The 20763-nt window shown below is 35.8% G+C and overlaps 1 protein-coding gene across 7 annotated transcripts in view; it reads right to left on the bottom strand.

Annotated features, from left to right (window-relative positions):
• The window catches only part of LOC149781629 (uncharacterized), a 155902-nt gene that overhangs the window by 787 nt on the left and 134352 nt on the right, over window positions 1-20763 (bottom strand). For 6 of the 7 annotated variants that reach the window (XM_089935691.1, XM_089935688.1, XM_089935692.1 and 3 more), the window contains 8 exons: window positions 19785-20009; window positions 18339-18553; window positions 17557-17648; window positions 16451-16486; window positions 9584-9703; window positions 7668-7780; window positions 1029-1296; window positions 59-144 (listed from right to left, as the gene is read on the bottom strand). In XM_089935691.1, coding sequence (XP_089791817.1) covers window positions 59-144; window positions 1029-1296; window positions 7668-7780; window positions 9584-9703; window positions 16451-16486; window positions 17557-17648; window positions 18339-18553; window positions 19785-20009 — 1155 coding nt within the window. The remainder of the gene's footprint in view (window positions 1-58; window positions 145-1028; window positions 1297-7667; window positions 7781-9583; window positions 9704-16450; window positions 16487-17556; window positions 17649-18338; window positions 18554-19784; window positions 20010-20763) is intronic. The other variant, XM_089935690.1, reaches the window with a different exon arrangement.

Raw genomic sequence — 20763 nt, 5'->3', positions numbered from 1 at the left:
CAAAAAGACGAAAATGTTCATAGAACGAAAACGATGAGAAACTTTCCTGGTTCCTTACCATTTGCTTGTTGTCGTTTCAATAATATATGTGTTAACACTATATAGTAATGAGTTCTGTTCCTTGGGGTGATCTGTTTCATCAGCCTGAAAAAAATACACGGAAATTATGAATCCATAAAAGTACTTTCCCAACTGCTGTCGAATTTGTTCAATAAAAACACGCGATGTGAATGCACCTATGAAACTTTTACAGTCTTATGAATATGGTTTAAAGCATGATTAACAAATTAACCCCTGGTGACGCGTTTATGTGGCAGGAGGTAGTAGCCTACCACCGAGCTCTGCAGCTTCAAGGTCATGTATGATACACTAAAGTAGGTGGTATTATAGAAAGGTAGACAGATGTAGGTCTAAAATGATACCAAATAATCTGGAATTTCGAGTTGCACTACAAAATATAGAGGGAAAAACATCATTTTTTGCACCCGATTTTTTCTACCCAAACTTCGCCCGTGGTCGGAATCCGATTTTGTGTCCGGATTTTAGAATTTTTGGCCTCAGATCTAAGACAGACCGGTATGAACTGCAAACAGACAGATGAACCTTTGCAAAAAGTAGGATAAGATGGGCATTTGGAATAAAGAGTGGTCTCGATACGAAAATAATGGTTCCTTTAAGCAAAAAAATAAAATATAAAAAAAATCCAACTTTTACCTTTCTGCTCATGCGCGAGCAAAATAGCCAATGAAAAACGATGTTTCTAACACAACTAGGCATTTTGTATTTGGAGGATCACCCGGTAGATAATGTTTTAGGATGTATTCAGAAATAGCTTTCAAAACGTGTTTCCTACTAGAATTTCAGACGAAAACGACAAAAACCTCCAGGGGTTAATATGTTACGGGTAACTCTGTTGCATAATCATTTTTGTGGCATTTTCCTTTAGGATCAGTAAAATAGGACTTAATTGTACATACACCATTTATTCTAATAAAAGAAAGTAAATTTCATCAAGGCATACAAGTCACCTCAGTTTGATTCTCGTTTCGGCCTAATTCTACCGGAACTTTCTCATCCGGAACAACCTGACACGGACTGTCTGTAACTTCAACGTCAGGGGAAGACTCTTGAATGGGTGTTGGACTCTCTGATTGTGTCTGGAATCTTTTGGCTCTCATCATTTCTCTCTTTTTATCCAGAGCTTTTAAATTCTTCTTTAGAATATTGATACGGAAGTTATTGGTCCTGATCAGGATTTTAGCCTGCTTATTCTCAACGTGTAGCACTGTGCTCCATCTGCAGAAAAAAGAGTCCCTGTGTTGTACAGATTTCAATAGCATAGCCTAAATCAACTGAAAACAAATTTGTGCTTGTTCTGTTGTGCTTGTTCTGTTTATTATTTTTTCTTAGTTTGGTTCCATTGAAAATCTATATTGAATTTATTAATACAAACTCGCTTGTTTCAAACAAGTAATATTATTGTATTGGGGTGGGTGTGAAAAGTTTTTTTAAATAAATTATATATATATTAATTAACAATTATGTATATATAATAAAGACCTCACACACACACACACACACACACACACACACACACACACACATATATATATATATATATATATATATATATATATATATATATATATATATATATATATATATATATATATATATATATATAAAGTATATTTGACTTATATCAGGACAACATAAAAATTAAAGGTCCATATTTGAGTCGTACCTACACACGCACACGTCCGTATGACAACCATACAAATTCTGAAGAAATCAGAACACGCTTATTATTGCTATTGTTATAGGGTTTGACGTCATTGTTCTGCACAATATAGGCTACAAATGGCGGCCAGTATTAATGGTGGAGTTAGAACCCGGGAAGACCCCAGAAAGATCCACCGACCCACAAGAAGCTACCGGCTAGCTTTCTCACATACCAACACTGGCCGCGCCCGAGATTCGAACCCATGCATACAGAGGTGAGATGGCAGTGATTCATAACGGTAAGGACTTTGAACCACTCGGGGTTCCGGAACACGCTCGAGTCTTTCATCTAATTACAGGAAAATAAAACTGACATACTACTGCAGCTGATACTGCGTATCATGAACATTGTTTACCAGCTGATATAATGTGCATGCCATAAGCATAACGTTCATTACGGCGACTTGAGACGTAGTATTCTTGGCCAAAACATTATCCATTTTTTTTGTCTAGCATAAATTCACTGCACTTGTGCCAAAAAAAAAGTCAGTGAAGGTACCATAATGATCTTATTGCTACTAGCGTACTTTTGTGTTTGAGTTCTCCGTCATTTTCCAGATTTCTCCCCTTTTACGTTATATCACTTCAATGAAGAATTTGGTAGATTATTCACGAGATGTTCCGATTAATTCCCTACAGCAAACTGCTCTACACCGACGTATCTAAACAACGACACTGCCGGTACATTTTGACCACGGGATGTCAGTGAATTGTCAGTTAAGTCAATTTGCATTGAACGTTGGCGAAAAATAAGATATACAGTTAACAATAACTGTGCTAGAGTTACCTGCTAAAGTCTTAAAATGTCTAAAATTTCAGCTACTCCTCGAAGGTCAGGGTTCTACAAGCAATTTGTCGATTTAAGCATGTGGTGACTATACGTTTCGGGAGAAGCGAGAACGCCACCCGGGGAGTAATTCTGTCCATGGAGATAGCAATCAAGAGTGTAACACGAATGTTCTTTCTATGTGAAATATGAAGCTGTAGCCTGCCGATGCTAACGTAATAGGCTGTTAAGACTCGAATTATAAACTTACTGTTTGAATAAATCTAGACTGCTAGCATCTTGGATGTAATTATAAAGAGAATTCCAGTGATCATTTTACACGGGCCTTGAGTTGTCTGCGACCAGGAGCTTACACTGTATATCGCCATGGCATGAGTTTTTATCTTTAAGAGTGCTCGCCACACTGTAGAAAGTATGTAATAGCGACTAAAGTTTCTTGTGTGAGACTGTTTCATCTCCAGATGCATCTTCAATGCAGTTTCGGTGGCAATATATTAAATAGTATTGAAACGAGAGCACACCTAGTCTCTTTTAGTAATGTTATAACTTCAGAAAAATGGCATGGTGACCTTGTTTAATTGTGTGAAATGATTTCATTGTCATATGTTCTGTCCATGTAACCTTGGTAGCAATAGGTGAAAAGGTTTTGGAATTGGAGCCCAGCCATAATTCAACCTTTTTTCTTAGTTAAAAAAATAATCTTGGAAAGCAGGTCACTGTTGCCAATTTTGGGTGCAAACTTGCGCTTATATCAGTATACACATATTACAAATTTTATTTGAAAAAGGTTGAATTCTGGGCAACGGGGCTGAACACAGTTTCAAGCAATTTGGTTTAACACATCCAGAAACGTACAACACAACTTCCAGTTTTGGTGTGCGATAAATATCCGTTCTACGATGGTTCGTGCGTCTAAATGCAGCACCCATACGTGAAAAAGTACTGTTTTTTAATCCTGGAATGTATGGCATAGGTATTCAGATTTCAAGAACAACAAATAAACATCCCAATGTGCACAAATAAACGTAATATTCACGTTGATAGGTGTAATGGTATAGGTGGTAAGATCCATACAGAAATGATGTATACAATTTGTAAATAAAGTTAGATAAATCACGTGAAGTATACTAGAGTCACTCGGTTTCGATGAAGGATACGGGTCCATCTTGTATATTCACAGTTCTTGCAAGTTTAATGGCAACATCTAAACAAGTATTGAAATTGCAGCCGGTATCTATTTTGTGTTAACAGCTTTTAATAAATCCTGAAAAAGTTGGCCACATCTATCTAGTTTATGTACGAGACACGTGTTTATCAAAGAAAAGATTCATGTACATGGGTTGAGTAGTACAAGATTTATTACCTGGGCAAGAAAAGTGAACGCACGCACAGATGAACGACGTAAGGGTGGACAAAGTGAATCATAATACCATCCAATCCTGAGAGCGAAATGTAAAAATTCGTAAATTTGTGAGGATTGCAATGATGACTTTCTGAGTCTTCGGCATTAAATCAACCTTCCATTATTATATCGGCATCAACTATATCAAGAATTGTGTCATTTTACTTTATTTAAATCTCGTTTCGTTGATGCTATACTTAACTCGTAAAATCGGTTCGATACGACTGACCTATTTAGGTAAATAGTCGAAGATTACTTAGAACGTTTCGTTTAATCAAAATGACATAAAACATCGAACCTGAAATTCACCACACATGTAGTTAATTCTTAACGTGTTTCTTTGTGGAAAAAACAAAAATGATGGACTTTTTTTGTTGTTGCTAAAGGTGCTTAGATTCATCTTGTTAATGAATCTGTAGAAACTCGTACTCATGTGTAGAAACTCGTACTAACGTTTAAATTATTGTTTGTGTTCCCAAGTATTTGGTGTTTTGACTTCAGATGAGTACAATATAAATTTTGCAGTGTGACTAATTGAAACGTCTGAGAGTACACCTATATTACATTCTGATAATTGCAAATCGGAAATATATTTAATCGACTGCCACTAGAATAAGCATAACACAGGAAAGCTTAACGCAAGTTATGGAGTCCGTCCATCCATTTGCACAAGTGTTTTATCGTTACTCCTCCTAACATCTTGGAAAACTGTCCTGAAACATTACACACACACACACACACATCGTCTAGTTGATCCTAAATAAAAATGATGCCAATCTGGAGGATAATATGGCAGTCACTGTGGCCAACTTGAAAATGTTATTATCGCAACTCGTCTTGAATAGTCATATCAAATGGGTTTTCAATAGAATTCTTTTTACGATATCTAGTTGGTCGTATATGAAACTGGCGCCAATCTTATATCCAGTATGGTCACCACAGCAACCATCTTGAAAATTATTTTTTATTTTCGCTACATCGTCTAAATGAAAAATCAAATTAACATGGGGTTTTCAACAAACGACTCCTTATCATCTCGAAAAAATTTCTAAATGAAAATGATGATATCTGATTTCCAGCATCATCGCCTCTTCTGCCATCTTGAGAATCATTTTATCGCTACTCCTCTTGAATGGAATGTCATACCAATATTATTTTTCCTACTTTTCTTGTTATATGTAGTTGGTTCTATCCACTCAATAGGGTGTCCAATATGGTTGCCAATGTGGTTACCAATATGGTTGCAGATATTGTTGCTAATGTGGTTGCCAATATGATTGAAAATGTGGTTGCCAATGTGGTTACTAATATGGTTGCAGATATTGTTGCTAATGTGGTTGCCAATATGACTGCAAAGGTGGTTGCCAATGTGGCTGCCAATATGGTTGCCAATATGGATGACAATGTGGTCATCTTAAAAATATACTTATCATTGCCTATCCTTAATGAATGGTCATATTAGCATTAGGTTGCTACAGAAAGACTCCTTATAACAGTCTAGATGGTCGTAAAGGAAAATGGCATTAATCTGACTTCCAATGGGGCCTTCACAACGGTCATCCTGCGAATTGTGTCAACGTAACTTCTCCTAGATAGCCAGCCCTGTGGACATTGTGCTTTCACCAAAAGACTTCTTATCATATGTAGTTTTTCCTAAATATCTAGTATACCAGCTGCCTTGAAAATTGTATCATAACTCGTCCAAAATGAAAAGTCATATCAACATGGGGTTTTCATTCGAACATTTCGTATGATACCTTGCTGGTCCTAAATAAAAATGGCGTCAATCTGACATCCAGTATGTCCAACAAAACGGCTAATTTGAAAATCTTATCTCTGAATATCGGAGATAGTTATTAACAGCTAAAATGTAGCCATGGTCTAATGCTGAATTCCTTAAATACTTCTCTGCCACTGGCACTTCGGTCTTATCTATAAACGTTTGTTTCATTATTGTTTTGAACAGTTTATATGCAGTGTATCACTGATCCGTTAAATATGTAGTTGTAATGTTGAGAATGCTCATTCGTGACCACTGTAGTTGTGACAACATCTGTATAGGTACTCTCCAATACATTTTACACGTTTTTTGTCTTCTTCTCCTTGAAATAGATCTGATAAAACAACTCTCAATCAAACTAAGTGTGCATTAGATTGGTATCAACAAAGGTCAATGTGTATAAAGTCCATGTTTAACACTTTATCTTTGCTGTAGGCCTTACATGAGCTAGACGTATATGGTATATTTAATGCTCTGTTTACACGCCTGGTTTTGGTTTTGTGGCTTTTCATGGCAGCCAGTATATTCGCTGGAGGATGGGTCTGGGAAGTACCACCGACCCAAAGAAGCTACTGGTAAGCATTCTCACATATCCAAGTTATTTAAGCTGAGACTAGCATCCAATCAGACAGAGGTGAGATGTGTGTGATCTATAAATACAAGCTGCTTAGACTAGTGGTTCCCAACCTTTCCTAGGTTGAGGATCCCGTATTAAACTCACAAACCTCTAACAACAACAAAAATTAGCGGACCTCCAGATACTCATAGTTATACCCTTAGGCTCCATTGGAACAACTCAGTGGCCCCGGGAATCCGCGGCCGACAGGTAGTAAACCACTGTCTTGGACCATCCAGACTCCCTGGGCCTTCACGTATTAGGAAGCACCGTTAATATGCGATAAAGCTTCACACATACTTTGTTCTCAGACAATAGCATCACGGCACCCAGATTGTACTCTTATATGCTTAATTTTGTTTAGATGGCAACATCAAGATACCTAAAACACAGGTTATGATTTATTTTTTCTTAAGAAAGAAACAATATTTTCGGAGTGAAAAGTTAAAATTTAAAAAAAAAAAAACAACACAAGATCTAAAGAGATTTGTGTTCGTTAGCATCCATATATTGTGGATTGACTCTGACCAGAAATAAATACTGCACGGTTTGGAAAATTAAATATAATATTATCAGCCGAGAAACTAATTAAATTTACACAGCATTTGTGGATGTGGTGGTTACAAAAGTCACTTTTTGGCAAATGTTATTTTAAAGCCTTAATATCCCACTGACCAAAAACGAAACTTGAACATAATGACTTATTTCATGCATTATTTTAACTTTGTTTAAGTTGTAATCTCACAATTTTGCATACTGAATTTTTTTTGTTGCAAAACAAGTATGCAAATGTCAAAACATCGTATTGTCGATGCTAACTTTAGATTTAAAAAAAAAAACAGGCCTGTCTAGATGCAAAAGACCATATATGTTCGTTTTATTTGTTTATTGTGGGCTTTTTTACTTTTTTTTTAAAAACTGATCAGTTTGAAAGTGCATACAAATATCGAGAACATACATTTTTGTTGGTCAGAAAATTACATTGAAATTAATGAATCGAACGTTAACGTAACCTGCATGGGTGCATTAAAATGGGCATTATAGTGTTGTGACAGAGGTGAAAAACCAATCTGCCTTGTTTGACAATTTGAATTTGAAGCAGAACAATTGTTTTCACTTTTCATACGTTCCTTTTAACGGCAAGGATCTGAAAAGCAATATTTGGTGTAGGAAAAATATGTTCCTCGAATATTGATGCTTTTTATAACTTTTGCTTGTATGTTTAATTCCAAACCACAATGTTTGTCTCTTTCTAAAGGATATCACAGAAAGAAAAAAACAACAAAAACAATAAACTTACTCGGGCTCATCCTTGTCTATAGCCTCGAATCCGGTTTCAGCCTTTCTGTTTGCTAGAGCTTTAGCGCGTCTCACAATGTCTTCCGTTCTCATGGTAGCTAATACGCTGCTTTTCTATAGATTTACAAATGGAGGGTAAATTGTGTTGTATAAGTATTTAAAACACATTATCTCTTAACACATCCCACCTACTTAGTAATTGCAAACGTCACTCTTGTAATATTGGAAGTTAAAACACTTTAACTAAAACATGCAAAACTGACTAAAATCCTGACATTGTGATCACCATTATTTACACACACACACACACACACACACACATATATATATATATATATATATATATATATATATATATATATATATATATATATATATATATATATATATATATATATATATATAATCACAACAAATACATGACAAAGTCACAGTGGCATGTACAAAAATGTACATAGCCAACCTATAATGAACTTTTTTGGGTCTGTTATTGAAAGTGAAAACACATATCACCTACCGTTACCACTACCTCCATGATTATGTGACAGTAGTACTTGAGAGAAGAAAAATGAAAAATCTAGCTAGGTTAATAAAACGAAATGTTGTTAAGAGTATAAGTCACAGATTATTAAGGTCCGGCTTTAGTCTTCATCTCGTTAAATGGAAACAGGTCACTGTGTGCTGCATACAGCAAGCTTCAACCTTGGACAATTTAGGAATAGTTTTATACTTGTTTGAAAAGAAGGGGTTAAGAGGGTGAAATCTTGCCCCCTGTTCACTAATTCCTCTCTTCAAAAATAAAGAGAAAGAAAGAAGACTTATGTTTGCAAAGCATTGCAAACGAAAAAAATATTTAGGTCGCATGATAAAACAAATTAAAATATTCAAGTCATCAAAACATGCCTACAAACAACGTCCACTCCAAATGTTCATTATAGATGCCGGCACTTCATGGATACGGCGTCTCATTGCTTTTCTCAAGATATTCTTCTAGTATTTTTATATGTCCCAATGTATTGCCTTTAGTATTCACATTTTCATGCTCTAAAACAAAATTTGTGACAAACTGTTCGTCCACTTCTGTAAATCTACTCTCTCTCTCTCTCTGACCGTTTCGGTTTTTTTTTTATTTCCACTCTTGGTTTTGTTATTTTCTCCAACAAAAGTTGGTTCAGTTTCAGAGACACATTTATTTCATTTGTATCCCAGGCATCAAAAAGAAAGGAAATATCCTCTGACTCATGCTTTGATGAATTTTCTGAAATTGCTAGTTCATGTTTAGCATAATTTGTGAACTTTCATTGTCCAAAGCGTACAGTATACATGGAATAATTACCCAGTGGGTGGTAAACATTTACGATTTTTTTTGCTCTCTTACATTTAAGAGTCAAGAAATTCCCTAGCTGGTAGTCCATTTTCTTTTTGTCTTATCTTTATCGTTTCCCTTTTAAATCTTATTTTTGTAAGTTATTTTTTCTCTCCTCCAAATCTTTTTTTTTGTTATATGTCTTAAAGTGTAAGTTTTTGTTTGATTGGAAAATAACTGCATCAGGCCAAGCATAAGACAACAACGGTTGCGTCCCTTGAGAAATTAGTCCTTAACGCGTGGACACCTTGACTGAGACGAAAAATTAAGGTTAGCACAACAGCAAGATTTCTCTGTCGCATGGGTTAGAAAACTGACGTCATGTGGACAGATTTCCACCGAAGAAGTATTGTACATTCAACTTGTACTGTCTCAGTTACTGTTAATACAATTTGCGCACAAATAGCTGCATTGTATTCGAGAAAGTTTGGACTTTATGTACAGCAGAAAAAAGAAATGTTAGTTTTATTACCGGAGGTACTTTTTCGTTGCGGCTCTTAGATATATGTTGGATAAACGTTCGATTACAAAAAAAGAAAAAAGAAACTTACGGTAAAGTTTTCGCTGTCTTGTTGCTTATATTCCCCGCATGAGGTACTCATCTTCAGGTGCTTCATCATTTCGTTATTGTCCTCTGCGACTTTTAAAACATTTTCTTTGGAATTCATTGGCTGAAACGATATTTAGACGAACACATTAACCTTTGATGAAATGATACAATATCTTTTTGATAAAACTATCTCATTAATATGTACTTTGCGTTACCTTTGTCGCGCGAATTTCCAAACACAGGTTCTAATGGATTTAATATTTAATACTGGACGGAACTACAAAATTAACACTACACACACACACACACACACACACACACACACACACACACACACATATATATATATATATATATATATATATATATATATATATATATATATATATATATATATATATATATATATATATATATATATATATATATATAATTTTGTTTGGTTTCCGTGGCAACGGACTTGATTTACTATCATGCCACATCACAGCCAGCGGCTTGAAATCATGACAATTATATATTCCTGTCATAATCGTTATCGACACATATAACCAAATTTTAATTCTGTTTTAGTAGTAACGTATAGCTTCTATTTCTATATAATTTATTTCTTCTAACAACTGCTCAGTTACTAAATTAATAACTAGTATAAATAAGTATGAAACAAATGTGAAAATCAGCGTTCAGCTGACTGTAATATTTACGGAGAATTGCTCGTGCCGATAAAATGATAATTGTAAAACTCACAACTCCTTGACAAAGCCAAAACGACATGGATCTCCCAACCCCTACACACACCCCGCCTCACACACTCACACTGAAGCCCTCCGCCAATTTTATATATATGAAGAAACCTCTGTTCAAGTTTCAAGGACGAGCTCTCAAGTCAAAACATTCATTCAGCTTGGCGATCAACGAACTTCACCTTGTCTTTTCTATATGAAACCAAAGACAAGATTTTCTTCAGTCCGCGAAGTTATTCACAAGTCATCAAGGAGCAGAATGGACATCACTGATGTCCCCCAAAAGTACGATGAAAGCATAAAAATGTCTCAACGCATACTAACATGCTTCATCGCTACGCTCCTTTATCATCTGTTGCCATCTACAAGGAAACTTCGGTGTTTCTCGTAAATGTGAATTCTACTTAACCAGTCATTGTGAGCGCGAGTAAATGTTTCTCGCCATCGTAACTCAACATGTGTTTTCACATTGTTTTCACATTGTTTGCATGTGCCAATCAAATTGTCTCTTCCAAGGACAGTAACTTACCAATAAAAAATGACACTTTCATTGATGTGTAGGAGACTGTTACAATGTTACGTATTTTTATTCACGTAAAACAATGAAATCTCGGCATAGGCAGCAACGGGCAATAAAGGAGCCTAGCAAATTGTGGCCAATGTCTTGCGACGATTAAAATGAAGTCGAGGCAGTTTTACTGTAGACGGTGCTCAGTCTTTACCTTGATCGATTTATTTATTTATTTATTTACTTATTTATTATTATTACAAATCTAGTGCAATCTGCATATTTGAAACGCTTGTTTGTAACGTCTATCTGCGCGGTTGTTTTTAACGAGATTCCCTGGCTCTTCATCTACACGTTATACTGTCCTCCATGTATTGTCAGTTCATCGTGTACTGAAAAATGGCGTTCATCCTACACCAACAACAACTCTGGACATATGGGACTGCATGGAGGGTAAAGCTTTATCTTCTAAATGCCTTCATAGAATATCTACAGTTGAAACACTTTTATCCAAATAAAAAATTTTAATATACTATTTCGTTGCAGTTCAAAAGAAAAACGTGTAAGTTATATCTCTACGTATTGTGCGTCTTTGTTTACAAGTGTATAGCAAAAACAAAAATCCGGTTGCATGCGCATCGCTTTGGCTGACATGCAATATAATATGCAAACGTACCAATTTATGAAAGGAATTCTGATTAATTTGCATACGTACCAATTTATGAAAGGAAGTCTGATTAATCTGCATACGTACCAAGTTATTAAAAGATTTCTGAGTCATTTGCCCAAAAAGGTTTCTCAAAACTGGTTATGCTTTGCACAGTTTTGTTAGATATGACCATAAAGTAAATACAATGTTTCAAAATGTCAAGATTGTGCAACCTATACAAATGACATAAATAAGACAATTTCAAAACACATATTAATGAGCATTATAGTAGACTGAATATTTTACACCTTTCAATTTGCCTTTAAAGATTTATTTAAGTTCTATTTTAAATTTGATTTTAATTTGCCCTTAATTTTCTTTTAAATGTACCTTGTATGTTGCCTTCAGTTTCATTTGACTGGTGCTTTTATGACTGCTTTTGGTGGATTAAGTCTTTATTGTCTGCAAGGATAAGTTTTTCAAATTTCATACACACACACACACACATGCATGCATGCATGCATACATACATACATACATACATACATACAGACATACATACATACGTACGTACGTACGGACGCACGCACGCACACACGCACGCACGTACATACATACATACATACGTACGTACGTACGTACGTACGCACGCACGCACGCACGCACATGCATGCATGCATGCATGCATGCATACATACATACATACATACATACATACATACATACATCGTTAGTTTTCCACTTCTGTCACTCTCACATCCTTACTTAAGTGCTCTCTCAGCTAGGTGAGGCATATATCAACCAGACATTGCATAACACACATTTCAATGAATTACTACCCAGTTTTATATTCTGCAAGGTGCGAACTTTGCCTAGTTTAAATTTCACTAATATACTTTTGTTCTCCATAAAAGGTTCTTTAAACAACCGAGTGGGTGACCTTGAGAATTTGACTACGTAAGATATTCATATTCAACATTTTTACATCGAACTGTTTTCCCCAACTTTGATGAAATCTTCACAGCGTATTTAAATGCATTTTGGCAACCACCATGATTAAATGTTTCAGGTAGGAAACTTGTTATAAGATATATTCACATGTTAATTAGTGGTCGGACATCTTCTCAAATGTTTATTTGAAATAAAACGATATTTTAATTAGTGGCTGGAGCATCTCCTCAAATGTTCATTTTAAAAAAAACTATATTTTAATATATTAAATAAAACAATATTTTAATTAGTGGACGGAACATCTCCTCAGATCCACAGAAGCACATTTCGTATGTCATTAGTTCATTCTTAAAAAATGAATATTTCCAACAAATCCTTTCTATAAATATGTACGTTTGCAAAATCATTTCATGTTTTGTATTAATATCACACAGCACTCTTGATCCAGATATATTTGCAAAATCACAGGATTGTTACACGGCACACATAAAGGGTAAAAGGCTAGCGTGTTCCTAACCAAAAGACGAGCTTTATCCTAAACTGTAGCTAACTCCCATAATAACTGGTTAGAAGAGTATCGTTTCTTTATACTCTAATAATCGTATTCTGACGAAATATTATTGGGAAAAAATAGCAATAACAATACAATCTAGCTTACTGTATTTGATATACGACAATTCAGCAACTTCAATATTTTCTTTTCCTATTTAAGTCAGTCTTCTGATTCAACAGTATCCATTTCCCGCAGTGTGAAATCTAAGGGGTATTATCAGGATTGTACGCGTTATAGCATTCGAAAGTTCTTTTGTCTGCTACTTCTCCATCATTATTTATGCAATGTTTGCGCGACTTAGCGTCCTTAACAAGAATCCCATTCTAATAGCTATGTCAGACTTAGCGTACTTAACAAGAATCCCATTCTAATAGCTATGTCAGACTTAGCGTACTTAACAAGAATCCCATTCTAATAGCTATGTCAGACTTAGCGTACTTAACAAGAATCCCATTCTAATAGCTATGTCAGACTTAGCGTCCTTAACAAGAAACCCATTCTAATAGCTATGTCAGCCTTAGCGTACTTAACAAGAATCCCATTCTAATAGCTATGTCACATGTCAATATCTACGCTGGCTATTCTACTGTACAGTTTAAGCCCAGATCGGACTTCGCATTACATAAGGTGCCGGCTGTTCTGTGTCTGCTAGATACAAATTATAAGTACTTATTTATGGAAGAACCAGACGGCAGTTTTTAGTTTACGTCTATTGTTTCTATTTATAATTTACATTGGGCAGTGTTGAACTAGATATGCCGGTACATTATGAAACGTTATATGTATCGGTTATTGAATTGTAACAACAAGAAAAAATATTTGTATAGACGAATTATCTAGGCAACGGTGGCCAACAAGAAAAAAGCCCACATCTTTTTGTATAAATGTAATGATATATTTATATACTGTAGACTTAATAAAAACATAACGCTATTTGTACACTGTAAATGAAAACCGAAACAGTGCCAAAATTCAATTTTTCATCTTCACGCGAATGAATTTAAATGACCCGTGCAAGTTGCATTTTCTTTTACTATCACCATTTTGATAATATTTAACGTATTTCATCCAGCTATCATGATTGAACACATGTATCTGAAAGAAAAGTAATAGCAATAATTATTTTCTATCGGCATGTAACGATAGAAGAAGAAGAAGAAAAAATGATAGACAAAAATCGAGCAGACAGGAATGCTGCGTTGACAAATAATTTGAAATGTAGACTTCGTCTAACCCTGTCATTACGACATAGTGATGTTTTAGGCAGACGACAGATCTGAGATGTCATTGCACAGTACATTGCTAATTCCGAACAAAAACGCATACATTCCATATGTAATGAGGAAACATTTTGTAGCGATCATTTCGCAGTACCTTCTGTCGAGGTCAACGTAAAACGTAACCAATAAGATTGACGTATGAGCTAGACGCGCAATAAATTGCTGACTACGATGGATGGGATATGTTCTGTTTGGGGCATGAGTCGAGTCTGTTATGCAACAATCCAACAGATATGTCAGCGTAGTGTCGTATAGCGGAAAATGACAGATTTGAGAAAACCAGAGCAAACATTTTTGGAAATATTGGGCCGTTTGAAACTGGTCACATAAATTTATATTTCCCAGAAGAGTTATTAATAAAGGCAGAGTAAGGAGAAGTATTCTGACTTCGATAGGAATGTTACAATTTTTAGACGGTTAGAAACAGTAATCCTCTGATTGGCTAAGCTAAACGGAGGGTATGCGTCCCCTGAATGAATTCAAGGATTTAATAAAATATCCATCGCGAAATCAGACGTTCTAAGTTTGTGAGGTTAGCTAGAAATTAGCTCCGGAAAGTAATAAGCATTCTCGTTGGAATATCCAAGGGACGAGCGTTGAAAAGTTGAGGACACGAAAACGAGAGTTTCATGTATTGTACGAATTTCACGCGTTACTATGATACGAATTAATTTATGTCTCAAATGATATGTAACATGTATACTCAGAGTTTACTTTACTATGTCTATGCCAATGGATTCTTAATTAGCAAAGTAACGTAGCTAGGAAAAGGAACTTAGTTCATTAATTCATTTGTGTAGTTAAGTTGTGAATTCTTTTTAACTGCGAATCAGTGGTGTTAGCATTAGAAATGTGTGTCGACTGATATAGTCAGCTAGTACTTTACAGCCACAGTTTACTGTAATAGTTATCGAAGAGCACCTATTATGTCATTGTTCCGGTTAGGAGTGCAATGAGATGCTAGAAAAGACATATATTCACGTTAATATGTTGTTTGTGTATCAGTATTAGAACGAACTGACAATAACTTAGTTCTGTTGAATTACGATAGACAATATTTGAAAAGAGTGGGAATATGGTCGATCCCAAGAGAAGAAATAACCGGACACAAATTACGTATTTAGGTATTATATTTATTTGAAGGAACAAAATAGTTCCATACCTGTACTGCACAATGGAATATACCACAGTCTACAACCAAGACAGTTGACGACCTGAAGAGGTTGAGAGAGAGAGAGAGAGAGAGAGAGAGAGAGAGAGAGAGAGAGAGAGAGAGATTTAACGTAGGTTTAACAATTTTTCAGCCATATCGCTACGATGTCTGCAGTGTGACAGTTTATAGTGATGCCTAACACTGGGGCATCATGTCATAGACATGTAGTATGATGTCCGACCCATTTACATTATCCTGACACCAGGCCGACCAGTCCTAACACTAACCTCTTAATTATGAGCGCCAAGCAAGGCAGCTGTTAGTACCATTTTTGTAAGTCTTTAGTAAGACTCGGCCAGGGATCTAAACCACGACCTGCCGTATCCGAGGCTGACGATATAACCACTTGGCCACTGGAGCGGAGAGAGAGAGAGAGAGAGAGAGAGAGAGAGAGAGAGAGAGAGCAGGGGCGAAGAAGAAGAAGAAGAAATACGGCAACGCCAGCCTATCATCATCAGTGATTTGGAAAGGAACGGAAACAAACAAAAGATGCTGAGATGCTGGAAATTTTAATTTGATCAGTCACTGATGAAATTTGTTCCATCGATATAACAGAACAGCTCATTAAATTGCGCATAAATTTTGTTGCTCTTTTCTAAGAGAGTTGAGTCATTCAAATGTCGCGTTCAATTTCATTTAGTTTATGTAATCGACTAAATTATATATATATTTTACATAAGGGGGCTCGTGTCGTTCTGTTCTGTATCTCTGCTCAGATCTCTGTTATTCTATCCATTAATTTCGTATTTTATTTTATTGTTTGCTCGATTCGGGCAATAACACAGTGGTCGATCGTCTCCTTGATAACGATAACCAGAAACAGAATGACTGGGGATCGCACATCATCCCACCTTCTGACACCATTCATAGCTTAAACTGTGTTGTGAAAAGCAATCAACAGCACACGAAATTTAGCATGCAATACACAGCAAAACTAAAAAGATACAGAAGGGGTTGTGGAGATCAAACGGTACCTTGAAGGCGGACTTGCGCGATGTAATTTTTCTATCCTGAAAAACAAGATCGTGTCTCTACAACTATTTAAAATGTAAAAGCAGATTTGTATTCCAAATGAACATCTAAATGCATACAAGTAATATAATGCAAAGTTTACAGAATGATACACCATTAGCCAAAGAGAGCTGCCAAGCTGTGAAATGTTTCTCTTTTCATAGATACTGATTACACAAACGAACACCTGTTTTAACTTTATTCAGTTCCAGTTAATGTCTGGTATAACCAGGCGATTTGGACAGTATATTTGCCACTTAATTACAGCTGAAATAATTCTAATAATAACATTTCCCTTTAATAATAATAATGCATTTACAAATTACTGGGAAATATTAATTACCAGTGTTCGAATCACTGGAAAAATAATTCATATAATCACACGTTTTATGCCCTATGCTTCGCTTGCAGACAGGAAAAGCTTTATAGTAGATGTACTGATTCATTGGGAACTACCTCGGCTATATCCGAGAAACAAAAATATGCCTCAGAAGTATGTCGGTGAAGTAATTTACTGAAAAATCATACATTTTGTTTGCCTGAACTTACTCCGCAGTAGAGAAACTCAATTTATTCTGACCACTAAGACTATTTATATAATTGGATTGACTGAAGAATTGACAGAAGCTATGAATGAAAAAAAGATCATTTGCAACTTCTCAGACAATCTTTGTTTCGTACATAGCTGTAGAGGCTATCTACCTACATTCGAAGTTTGATCCGTAGAATTGACCTCCAAGTTGCGAATGGCTATGACTGCATTTTGTTTATAATGTATTTCATCATACAACTTCTATTTCTGTCATTATTTTCATTTATCCATGAAAACAAAAATCAGCATATATTTATACATCTGTTACTCCCCTTCTTTTGAAGCGTACACTATTAAAAATTAAGAATTAAGTCGAAAATATGTTTCAGTCCTGAAATATTCATCGGAAGGATGATATATATTAGTACAAATTAAGCTTTTTGTAATTAGCAATACATATGAATATATAAGTAATGCCATATTACATACATACATATATTCATACATACATACATACATATTTACATAGTGGATTACCTTCTCAGGATGGACTTCAAATCTTTTGGCCGTTTCTATAGATACTACGTTGCTTGGTGCGGGTATTTCAGTGTTATCCCTCGAGTCCTCCTCTAGATATGGGGGGGAAAAAAACGAGATATACTATCTTTGTCTTTCTTTGTCTGTTCATGGGTTAGTTGGTTGGTTGATTTTTCAGATGAGAGACAACTTTGCAAGAAAGCAAGCTTTGTCTTTGCCAAAACGTACCGATCTATTTTTAGCGCATTCATGTTTATTGAGTGCTTTGTTAATTAACTAATTTCCACGATTGTTAGACAAAATTCTAAAAGGTCCTTGTTGCAGGATAAAGCCATACGCCTATCTACCTACCTACCCACCTATCTATCTATCTATCTATCTATCTATCTATCTATCTATCCTCTCTTTGTATTTGGGTTAATTGATAGGATGATTGACTTACTAGATGGTGAGACAAATCTGAAGTAGAATTAACGTTACTGAGTTGAATATAATTATCTACATGCTATGCATAGCCGTTTCTTTACCCTATCGTGCTCTCTATCGATCATCTCTATATTTATCTTTAATGAAGCTATGTTTCTGCAGAGCACTACGTCACGCCTGCCAATTACAGTAATATATATATAGTATTTTATGACTTATTAAAAACAATGAACATAATTTTTCAACGTAAGAACACTATTCCATAGCTAATTCAGAAATATTCATCCTGCAACCTGCTTGTACACGCGAGTCTAGAATCTTATAGGATAACGAAGCCAAACGCTTCATAGTTGTACCAGTTATTGTGGTGTCTTGTTTTAACTGAGAAAGTTGCCTCCCTAACTGAGTCTTTCTCTGCTCCATGTATTGAGGTGGAATGGCTGTCTTTGGTCTGTCGGGGACTATGGACCTCTTAGTTGACCTGGGGCGTGCTGACTGGGACCTTCTACTCCCCGAACTCGTTTCGTAACTCTTGAGCAGGAACTCGAACATATCCTCTCTGTACTGGTCTCTGAGGGAAAACATACAATGCCAAATTACACGACAGAAACAATATTGAAAAGCTGGCATAATTAACTAGCATTATCCTAATTAATTCACTTGCTAAGGGCAGCAATTATTTGACTGCTACGGGAGTAATTATTTCACTGCTAAGGGAAGTAGCTATTTCACTGACAAAGACAGTAATTCTTTTCACAGCTAAGGGTAGTAACTCTTTCACTGCTAAGGGCAATTATTCCTTTTTCCAGCTTAGGGTAGTAGCTCTTTCACTTGTAAGGGCAGTAATTCTTTTCACAGCTAAGGGTAGTAACTCTTTCACTGCTAAGAGCAGTAATGCCTTCAAAATTAAGAGTAATAATTCTCTCACTGCTAAGGGCAGTAATTCTTTCACTGCTAATGGTAGTAATACTTTCACTGGTAAGGGTTGTATGTTTTGCATCTGCACGCTGGCGCTTGTAAAAACTAATGGTTTAGCTAGTTATAGATGTCAATGTGGAACGAAGTGGATCGAATGACTCCCTGACTAGCGAATATGCCAAGTTCTTGTCTCTACTCAGATTTTCGCGAGCATGGTAAGAGAGGAAAAGTCCTTAAGATAAATTGTTTCAATCATACACTGAAACTGCGCAAGCAAAGAAATTAACCAAACATGTCCCATCTGACGGGGTTTGATGTTATTTCATGTAAAACATTTAGTATTCAGCGTCTTCTGTTGTTGTTTTTGTTGCTGTTGTTGTTGTCATGAATACATGGAAGAACTGAGAAAACTGTCTGATAAAGATATTATTGTTCATCAAAACTGCGACAGGAACGCGCTTCTGGACTAAATGAATGTCAACCTTCCGGCAGTGTCGCTATATATAGTCTGAAACCCTGGCGTCATAGCGATTACTTATATGTCCCTGTTACTTTGTGTCACGGAAATCAGATTTGTGGATATCTTATTAGAAATATTTCTACTTTAGCATGCTATTACAGTGATCATTGTTTTGTATAAATGTTTGATGTTCAAATGCTCCGCTAACGCCTCGCCCGTAATAATTAAAGGACGACAGTATGACCACTAATCTAGGTAAGAAAATCAGAAAAAGCTCGAAAGGTTATTGCACAATACTCACATTCTTTGCAGACAATTTGTTCACTTTTTAGGGATAACCGATGACCTTGGCACTTTTTGGTGAAAGCTGGAAAGCAAAATCAGTTTGACCAATTCCCCACTACCGAAATTGTTTTTTACTTACTCGTCCTCTGGTGGTCTCTCTTTCACCACAAAGTGTTCTTGATGCTGCATATAGTTCAGTTTTCCTCCTTCCTTTAGTGACTGTTTTATTTGGGAGTGTTTGTACTGGTTCCATAGTGAATTGGTGTAGCCGCGCGTGCGTAATTCCTCATCCTCCGGATACTGGTTCCGTTGGTTCTCTATTAATTTGGCCAAGCGGTCCTTACTGACGATTTGAAGAGCGGACCTACAATTACCAGAGAAACAAATGCAAATTAGACAACAACAACAAAAACAATAAATAAATACAAGAAGAAACATTAAATGATACTTTGTGTTAGATATGTGAAAACGTATCAACATGCTGCCTGGATCTTCCTGCTTTCCATCTGTGGTTATAATATTACATTAGTTCGATAGCATGAAACCAAGTGTTCTTTCCGATTGAAAATATATTTTTTAAAAACAGTATTTACAACAACGAATGGGAAACTAAAATTGTTACATCTGCAAACGAATCTGAGATAATATATAGCTTGGGATCAGGGGCGTATTAGCCATTAAGCAGACTAAGCACGTGCTTAGGGCACCAGGGCCAAAGGGGGCACCACAAAGTTGAGAAAAGGGTGAAAAGAAAAAAACGAATGAAGATTTGTAAAAAAAGATTGATAAAACTAGTGCAAGTTGATCATAATGTTCCGTTTCTTGATCATGGTGCACCCTAGGGTTATCTTCCCAGGTGTACGTGGAAAGGAGGGGGGCACCAAGATTTTCAGTGCTTAGGGCACCAGTGAGCCTTAATCCGCCCCTGCTTGGGATAATAAAATGATTGATTATTTATGCAAGTAAAGCTCCCTCTTAAATCGTCAAAGAGTTGCTGGGAGTGTGCTCTTGATTGATTCAGACATAATGTGTACGCAAATGTTTTAATTTTTCAACCATCAGTAGTTCAAATATCTATCTTGGTAATTATAATTAACTTATGCAAGTTAAAAAGGGAA

This window comes from Sinohyriopsis cumingii, chromosome 15 (genome assembly GCF_028554795.1).
Source record: "Sinohyriopsis cumingii isolate HCF-2022 chromosome 15, ASM2855479v2, whole genome shotgun sequence".
Classification (NCBI taxonomy): Eukaryota; Metazoa; Mollusca; class Bivalvia; order Unionida; family Unionidae; genus Sinohyriopsis; species Sinohyriopsis cumingii.
The sequence above is the reverse complement of the archived record's forward strand: the minus strand, read 5'-3'. Positions and strand labels throughout refer to the sequence as shown.